This window comes from Haliotis rubra, unplaced genomic scaffold (assembly GCF_003918875.1).
Source record: "Haliotis rubra isolate DU_JTF1 unplaced genomic scaffold, ASM391887v1 Scf1269, whole genome shotgun sequence".
NCBI lineage: Eukaryota > Metazoa > Mollusca > Gastropoda > Lepetellida > Haliotidae > Haliotis > Haliotis rubra.
In genome coordinates, this window is record NW_025765191.1 from 173,550 (window position 1) to 183,736 (window position 10,187).

The following is a 10,187-nucleotide window of genomic DNA, read 5'->3' on the forward strand; positions in this document are numbered from 1 at the left end:
AAGAGGCTTAAATGTTAAGTTGCATTTTCAGTTTGCTTTCAAAGTCTAATCATAGCAATCTGTTGATGGAAATGTGTCTGCAAGATAACTTGAAGGAAAAGGCCTCTGTACAGTTATACATCGAGTTGGTTCATTTTTGTTAAATGAACTGAAATGTTCCTGTGCATCCAAAGCAAAGTTTTCACGAAGTCTGTGATTCATTGGATTTTCACCAGTCTTCCTCCATTAGGTCCCACAAATAGTTCACTGTGAAGGAATCCGACACCTGGTTCCTGTCAAATGAAAACGGACGCACACTGTTTTTGTCACACATATCTGGTCAGCTATTAAGGAAAATTGCAGCTTCTCCCACATTGCTGTAACATTGGAGCTTATACGAAACATAGAACAAAGGCAATTCCTCGTGTACATGCCTTGTATCATTTCATTAACAAATGGAGGAAAGTTGAAAAGAAATCAGCCCCAGATGACTGTCACCAAGATCCAAATAACGCTGTGGTTGCACATGTCTTGGGTTTGTATGATAAAAGGAGGAATGTATCATACAGTGGATTATCAAGGGTTGATCCCACAAACCAGTGACTGTTGCAAACATCAATCCATGCAATACAGTACAATATATACCCAGTATCAGCCAACCAAAATGTGACCGCCAAATTTCAGACTCCGAGATACTAAGACATTGCAAATATATTCTACAGGCGAACATCCATATTTACTGGAGCCTCTGTGGTTATGTCCACCCCTACTTAATAAAGTTCCTGGACCTGTTTCTGAGTGCGATGCTCAAAGTGAAAGCCCTTTATGTCATACCTTTCATCCCAAGATTGCTCTGCAGAATAATCTTGATGCAGAATGAAAGAAGAAATGTGTATGTTTAAGACACACCTTTACATAAAAGTAATTTCACATAGAAGGATACATCCAATGACTTCATTGGGTTGACAATCATATCGCCAACGGATGTTTGTAATGTGGCTGTATAAGTTCACATCATATCTGAAAGCAAAAACATTTTTTCATCAAATAAGAATATACAATGCATCAATCTATATGCTTTGAAAAAGAGAAGAGCTGCTCATCCTAGTTAAAACATGGTTATGTTGTCACTTTTATATGGGAATGACATGATTATGTGAATCAGTCGTCACTCCTACACATCCTACACATGAGGCAACACAAGAGTAACTCAGCTCTACAGTTTCATGTTACATGTACTGTAGCCTTACACCCCTGGCAGTCATCGAGGAGTAGAAAAACAAAACTATTCTGGAAGCTGTCTTTGTTAACAACAAAAATTAGGATTAGGTGAGACATATTGATTTGACAGTATGGGCTTTTTATGTCTGATGGCAAAATCAACTTATTTCCACTTGTACTTGCAAAACACAAACAACTCATCCCAGCAAACAAAGCAGAAAAAGTACATTGTTTTGGTTAAGAATTTGTGATTGCCACATATTTGTGAAAAGAATTCCATGATTTTTCAAGACAAATACACAATGTATTGCTTTTTCCAGATACCTTTAAACATATATATTACTCTGTCAGAAATCTAACACCCGTGAAGGTCCGGGTTAGAATATTGATCTTCAGTAACCCATGCTTGCCGTAAGAGGCAACTAACGGGATCGGGTGGTCAGACTCACTGAATTGGTTCCCAATTACGCAGATCGATACTCCTGCTGTTGATCACTGGATTGTCTGGTCCAGACTTGATTATTTACAGACCGCCACCATATAGCTGGAATATTGCTGAGTGCGGCATAAAACAAAACTCACTCACTCACTCACTCAGAAATAAAACAATATCTTTAATACAGCCTCCCGGGAATCTCCCCTTACAACTGTCCATCTAATATTGACTATATCTTATTGTTTAGAATTATAGTACCACATGTATTTAAGCAACAATTCACATATGTGCATACTAATCCTGATACACATGTTGATGGCTGCCATCGCCATTGTTAAGATATACAATTTTGTTTAAATAAAATCAAAAGAAGAGATAATTCCGTGATTATATCCAATTTTATTTTCAAATTTCATGATTTAAGGATATCAAAAGGATATCCTGCACCTAAAACAATGAAACTTACATACATTCAGATTATTTACAAAGTCTTTTTTGTATTTGTTTTGGTGTCATTTTCAAAGATGCAAGATGACTTTTGGCAAGATTTGTTTTACCTCACAGATTGCATGTATTCTATGTTAAATGAAATCAGTATCTCTACTAATATTTAACCAACTAGTATAGTGTCTGAAGGCTTTTTACTTGTCCTTGAGACTTTTATTACCCCTGGGATAGCATGGTGTGGACACACATACCTTGCTTTAGGAAGAGAGATGTTGGTTTCATCCTTGATGCGGTCTCTCTCAGCCTTCAGCTGCTGCCGTTGCTGCTGCAGCTGTTCTAGATTGGCATTTTTGGCTTCGCACTCATGTTCTGTTTCCTCCTTGGTTGTCTTGGTGTTCTGGATCTGCTGCTTCAGCTTCCTCTCCTCTACCATGTGTTCCCCAGCGTCCTGCTCGCCAGCTCCGGGGTTCTTCTGTAGCTCTTCCTCCTTCAGTCCTATCAGTTCTGGAGTTATAGGATGGGAACAAGTGAGACGAGCACTATACTCCAATGTTCTTGGTTATACGACAGTACAAATCGGAGCCGAGAAGATCCAGAGAGGAATTGGTCTTCAGCAACCCATACTTGTCGTAAGGAGCCAACCCAAAGGATCAGGTTATCTGACTTGCTGACTTGGTTGATGCAATGTATCCCAATTGTTAGAACAGTGCTCATGATGTCAATCACTTGATTGTTTACAGACCATTATTATAAAGCTGGAACACTGTTAAGTGTCGTATTGTATGAGTCACTTTTCAAAACACGTACCCTCAATTTTACAGTTTATAATGGTAAATAACTTGAACCCATAGATGTATTTTTTTCAGTAATGTTACAATTGTCTTTGTCTTGTATGTAACCTAACACAATGAGAATAAAACATAAGATGACTGTTACTAGTATTAGTCAAGTTATTGGAATCGGACAATTCTATAGTATAGAATAGGGTATTTATCACAATAGAACTCAGTGGATATACTCCACAGGATGTGTTAATGAGGACAATAAAACTGAAACTTACAGGGTGTATGGGGAAACAGAAATGTTCCCATTCCTTCACTCATGGGAAATCGGTTTTTGCTCCATGTAGATCAAGCGTAGGAGATGCATTCAGAGATGCCAACACTATTTTGGGCCCAAGTGTAATACTAGAGGTCAAAAAGTGTAATTTGGACCTAAAAAGTGTAATACTTGTCTGCCGATTGGCTTCAACATGGTACACGATTTCACGAAAGGAAGATTCTAGACAGAAACACATGTGACCAATCATTATGAAGCTCCATACATTGAAAATTGTTGGTCATATGACTCAAAATACTTTAATTCCTTGCAAGTTTATTGGAATGAGTGCGATGCTAAGAGTAAGCGATTCCTATCAATGCAAGGCCATTTTGCACCCCTGCACCTGTGCGTTACGAAACACCCCCCCTTTGAAATTTTACCCACTTAATTGATTTTCGTAAAACGAGTAGAAAAGTGTAATTTTCGCAGTGTAATGGTGTAATATACTAGTTAAAATCGTATTAATTACGCCTAAAGCGTAAGGGTTGGCATCTCTGTGCATTGAATATGTAAATATTACCTGTATCTGCACGTGAACAAGACGTACATTAAGTGTTATGAGTGTTATATCAGTGATAATGTTTTAGTATCGCTTAACATGACCAGTACCATGATCATGGGCTATTGTTATTAGGATAATGATATTACCTATACATTCTACAAAACTTGGAATAGTGTGGGGCAACACATTCATGTACCATAAATCATGACTTCCATGGATACAATGTGTGAAGACCATTCTTGATGTTCCAGCAATTACGTTGTTAAATGTCTAAAGAAACATACTTACCAACAACATGACTATTGTTTAGACTGAGCTTGATAATTACCTTCAATGGCTGTTTGTATGTGCTTGTGTTGTTTCTGTCGCTGTTGTTGTATGTCCGTCCACATCTCCTTCATGTCATCAATCATTTTCTTGTCTTCATTATCCTTGTCCAGGTACACAATCAATTCTCCCGCGAAACCTGTTATCACCTCGTATGACGTCATAGTGATGGAATTAACTCACCACTGAAACAAGGTATTAAAGAGTAACTTATCTATTACTAGTATTTTAAACATTACTGCAAATATCACCAGTCAACTGGTGGGTTTCTCTATATCTGCTAACAAGCCCTGCTGAAGCTGCTCAAAAACATACATATATTTCATAGTCATTGTTTATCCATACATGAAGATTTGGATTAGAATTGATCTTCAGCAATCCATGCTTGCCATAAGTGGCAACAAACCGATGGGTGGTAAGTCACGCTGTCTTGGTTGATGCATGCCATCCATTTTACAACTTCATAGATCGATGTTCATGATGTCAATCACTGGATTGTCTGGTCCAGACTTGATTATTTAGAGACTGCCGTAACATAGCTGGAATATTGCTAAGTGCGGCATTAAACAGCAATCCACCACTGTGGTTCTCGCTTATTGGACTGGAAGTCTTCATATCAACAAGAAAATGACACTTCATTATCAACACATGGATTAATAAAACATTTCAGACAGGATTTTGTATTGCACAGTAAAGATTAAGACATGTTTTTTGGTAAAAAAAAATTCAAGCATTGAATCAGTATCAGCAACATGTTTATGTTGTTCGGCAATGTTTAATGATGTGTGTATCTATTTTACTCACCTATGTATTGATACACTTCAACAGATACAAACATAAACATCAATCAATAAACCACAGCCCTACCTACCACCCATCAGTATTATTCGCTGGATATTATTACGTAAATGATCATAAAGCATAACTAACAACTTGTTATATGAACTGGATTGTTCATTCCACATGATATGGACCATGAAATCACAATAAACAATTATGCTTCAGGAGATAAATATTATAGGACACTAAAGGGCACCAGATGGCATATTTGTGCATTGTTCAGAACCTGCTTGTTTTTTTTGTATGGGAGATGAGATATTTACTGCAAATATGTGGTTGCATGAGGGGAAGCAACTCTTCAAGTTTTAAAGTGTTGAAATACATGGATTTGGCTTTCCTTTGAATCTAAATTAGCCGAGTACCAAGTAAAATATCGACTGGATTGAATTGCTGTGACGCCAATCGGAGGATCAAAGAATCAAATGATAAGCTGTAAATCATGCAAAGAATACACAATAAAGAGGCAAAGCCATACTAACGTGTTTCTGTCATTGATTAATGCTTACTGGACTTAAAAGGGTGAAGCTATCAGTGAACATCATATTATGAACATTAAAGGGGCACTGATCCAGAGCAATTTCTTTGCACTGGTTGTTGCTTTTGTTACTGTTTTTCTCCCGTGAGTACCTGGATGATATCCCAGAATTCATGACTGGTTCATTACCTGTGCTGCGCCACCCTAATGTGCAATTGATAGTATAAGTATAGACTGATCAACAAAGATGAAACCTTTTTTTTCACTCGATAATATTTCCATCTTCATTATTTTGATAACAAATTTTGAAGTTTAACCATCTGCCAGTGGTAAAAAATGTTAGGATTGAAATAACAAAGTCAATGTAAGTCTTTATGTTTTGTCTTATAATCCTAATTAGTTTATTATCATATTTATTTCTGTTGAATGCTATAGGAAATGAATAAAGACAAAATGCAAATATTAAAATTAAAACAGACTAAAGTTATAGCAACAATATCAGGCTATTACCTTGTTCGGGGGAATGTATCCATCAATATCCACATAAAAGAATGAGATGCCATTCATCTGCAGCTGACAAAGAATCCTGTTCCATGTCATGTGTCTTTTAACAGTCTGATATGCGGAAAGGGGATCTATCGTTTTCAGGTTTTTCACATTGGTAGATAGTCCCATTGGTCAGCCAAGACAGCACACCTGGCAACTAACTGCATGATGTCCACCGTACTTTAAAAAGTAATTTAGTTAGCCAATAATGAACAATCTATCAATGTATTGGTGGTTAATCCTTTGAAGGAAGGGTGTTGTTTTTACAGACACCTTACACTAATCTACATACATAAACACTACCTTTTGACAAATCCACTGTGCAAGATAAAAGCAATTAATCGATCAGCGTGTTATCAGTTACTCCTTTGATCGATGTTTGTTTTGTAACTCAGCTGATAATTCCTCTTGCTGAATTTCCATGTGCATATTACATAAGATGTAATACATTTGCCACATCAGACCTCAATTTATAATTATGAGTATTTACTTCAGACACAAGAAATGCCAAATGGGAACCTTTGTCGGTTAATCTGAGTGGTGTTTTCACTAATTATACCTGTTATAAATTCATTAACTGACCATTAAGTGAATGATGACAAATAACATGTGTAGGTTTACCACCAAACAAGGGTTACAGCAAGAGAGTAGTAATCGCTGTATTGCATTAAAGTGCCTGAAAAAGAACTTATTGGCCGAAACTGTTTTGAGGATACGAACGGAACTTCATTGTTGCATAAGACATACTTATAAGCATTTGCTGTGTACTTAGTTAAAAACTGTATATATACCTAAGTGAAATTTTAGATTTAGATTAGTGGGGTTGTTTAGTGTACGGATTCAAATATATCAAACGTGTGTTTTTTGATATCATAGTATAGGTAATAGACAACATATTTGTACATGATTAAATATCAAGGTAAAAAACACAGAAATAGGATCAAATTGGATAAATCACTATACCATCCAAGCATTTGAAAATCTGAAAAAGCCTACACTGCTAGGATTCTTTATTACAATCAGACAAGAACTACTGGGGATATTTTCAAATAACAACATCTGATGGGCATTCACCCTTCCTAATGTGAAGGTCCGGGTGGGAATGTTGATCATCAGTAACCCATGCTTGTCGTAAGAGGTGACTAACAGCATCGGGTGGTCAGGCTCACTGACTTGGTTGACACATGTCATCGGTTCTCAATTGCGCAGATCGATGCTCATGTTGTTGATCACTGGATTGTCAGGTCCAGAATCGATTATTTACAGACCGCCGCCATATAGCTGGAATATTGCTGAGTGCGGGGTAAAACTAAACTCACTCACTCACCTAATGTCTTACTATTTAGGTTGAAGAAATTCTGGCAAGGTGGACAGTAGCACAGTCCCCGGTTGAGGGAGCAGGGGCTGACCAGTTTGCAGCTAGGTTTGTTAATTAGACTGTTGGATGCAAACATTAATCACTCTGGATCAGTGTCCCTTTAAGAAAACTACACAGCATCCCTTCAGAGATTTATAGTTACTAACATTTAGTAGCAAATTTGGTCAGTGAAAATGTGACATTTATGAATTATCAATAGACATGATGGTTTACCATTTAAAATAACCGTTTCATCTGATCATTGCACCCAATTTCTTTGAATGCATATTACAGGGTATTGCTTAACCAAATTTGATGAGTGAAAATGTGTGTACAGCTGATTGCTATGAGTGTATGAGATTATAAGCACATGTGTATTTATATCTGAGCATCAATCAGTGCCATGCAGAATGGAAAGTACATTTTATTGAAACAATACATTCCAAGCCATTTGAGTTGCCGCTATTACTGTATTTATAAAGATAATGACAGCACTGGGACAGTTGGTTACAACTGGCAGATTATTTATAGGTATGGAACAGTTTAATCACCCACAGCTGAAGCCTGCCATGGTACTAGCTACAGCATTTGAAGAACAAAATAGCAAATATCATACAAACGGCAGACAAATATATATGTAATATCAGGCCTTGTTTGAGGAATATATCCGCTCATATCCAAAAAGAACAATATCCAATACATCTGAAACAGTACAAAGAAACTGGCTAGAAATCACATCTTTGTATGAATCTAATATTTCAAAATATCAAAAGTGTCATGGGATATTATGAGTTGTGTTTATCTTCCAAACTTATCCCAATTCAATTTAGTTTGACAATAATGAACAATTAACCAACATATTACCGGCTGATGCTGTGTTGTTTTTACTAGTCTGCCAAGATATGGGTGCATTCTGTCTGCTATAGTAAATCTACAATTCTAAACACATTTGACAAACCCCCCTGTGCAAGGTATCAGTAATTAATCAGTTAATGTATTAACAGTTAAATACTTTGATAGAAGTTTTTTCACTTGCTGCGCTGAAATGTGTTTTGAGTACATCAATTGAATGTCATTGTAGCATTGTAGCAAAAAATGATACATACACATAATTCCTGTACATTAAATGACATACAATATAGAACAAACTTTATGGATAACTGTTTTAACAACTTCTTTTATTCGTGGGTGTGACGTTTCAATACTGTATCGAAATGTCGCACTCACGAATAAAAGAAGTTGTTATCCATAAAGTTTGTTCTATATTGTACTTCCCAACTTCTAAAAAAAACCCAAGAAATTAAAGGACATAATTGTACATACACATTTACAGCCACATACACATTTACAGCCACATACACATTTTTGGGAGGTGAAAGGTTCTACTAAGCATCTGCAATGATTCATGTGGGTTCTCCCTTGCTGGTCCGAAACACAGTTTGTTGAGTTGGTGATGATAATTGGCATTTGGTGATTATACTACATAATTAAAATGGTGCCAGCTAGATGACTCAGAGTTGGACTGTTGTTTCCTTATAAAATCATAAATAAATGATAAAAGGGTCTGTATAACCCCTGAACCTACTCAGCTCAGCTTGCTCCACAAGTAGTTTCTAATCCAGTAACCATGCTGCATATGCTGCAGTAACCATGCTGCATCATGAACTGGAGTCTCATGTTTGTAAACTAATGCACATAATCCGAAATAAGAACAGGTGGGTCTAATGTAAGTCTTTCAATGTACTTTCATAACTATATAGATAAGCCAGTACAACTGCAACAGTTAAATGCATAACAGCATAGGTTTACACAGATAAACATGTATATATAATGTAGTGCTTTGATGAAGCACATGCAGCCAAACACCATCCTATGGGTAAATATGGTAATGGTAAGAATTTGTCTCTCAGTGAATGTTAAACAGATGATAAACACATGCAATATCTTCAATGGACTGTGTAAGATGTGATAATTTGGCAGAGGAATAAGGCTGGCAGCAAGGAGCTCTGGATGGGAGAGTGTTATGAAACATGATTGGATTCCTACAACAGAGTCGTTTTACAGTAATCAAGATTTTGTTAGACACTGGTTTCTAATACATTGAAATTGACAACTGGTAAATTGTACTCATACATAACATAATATAACACAAGCTGAAATGAGGGAGTGAATGAGTACGGCTTTAGGACACTTTGAGCAATATTCTAGTAATATTACAGTGAAGGACACCAGATATGGACTTCACACATTCTACCCATGTGGGGAATCGAACCCGAGTCTTCTATGTGACAAGCAAATGCTTTAACCACTAGGCTACACTACCACCCCAGCTTCAAATAAAAACATGATCAAAGTTTGTTATTCTATGCAAAGTTTGAAGTGTTGGCTTTGCTGTGAGCCCTCTTCGGTTTGAGAATAGCATTTTGCATGAACTTGAGATGTGATGTGCCAATCTGAAATTATTTCATACATAATTTATAAACAACCTGAAAAGCTATCTAAATATAAAACTTTACACTATCAGATTCACACGAAAACAATGGCTTGCTACACGCCTGCCAACAAAACCACATAAAGGTATAGTATGAAGATGGCGTGCCGCCTTGCCAGGTTTTACCCATTTTGACAAACTTGTTTTGATCGAAAACTGGACAAATAAGGCGTACTGCAAACATAATGTTCATACATGTAAATTTACATCCACATGGCATATATCATATTTATGATCTGACTCTGCATGTGATTCACACAACAGAATCAGAGCTTGTTCGTTCGTTGTGCGATTTTAAGGAACACAAATTTTGCTAAATAACTTACACCAATTTACTTGAATATTGCCGCCATAGCCTGCAAGCACCTCTCACATATGTCTATTGGTCGGAGACATGTAAAAGGAACCAATGGGTGGAAATCTTCTAAAGTTTTGCAAAAGCTTAATACACACTTTCTCGTTGGC

The 10,187-nt window shown here is 36.7% G+C and overlaps 1 protein-coding gene across 1 annotated transcript; it reads right to left on the bottom strand.

Annotated features, from left to right (window-relative positions):
• Window positions 1–5: 5 nt before the first annotated feature.
• On the bottom strand, window positions 6–10,110 carry LOC124266614 (kinetochore protein Spc24-like). The gene is made up of 5 exons (XM_046701408.1): window positions 10,049–10,110; window positions 4,015–4,198; window positions 2,335–2,587; window positions 923–999; window positions 6–315 (listed from the first exon to the last, which is right to left on the bottom strand). Exons 2-5 carry the CDS (start codon window positions 4,175–4,177, stop codon window positions 209–211), a joined length of 600 nt encoding a protein of 199 aa, XP_046557364.1. The 5' UTR covers window positions 4,178–4,198; window positions 10,049–10,110; the 3' UTR covers window positions 6–208.
• Between the last annotated feature and the right edge of the window lie 77 nt (window positions 10,111–10,187).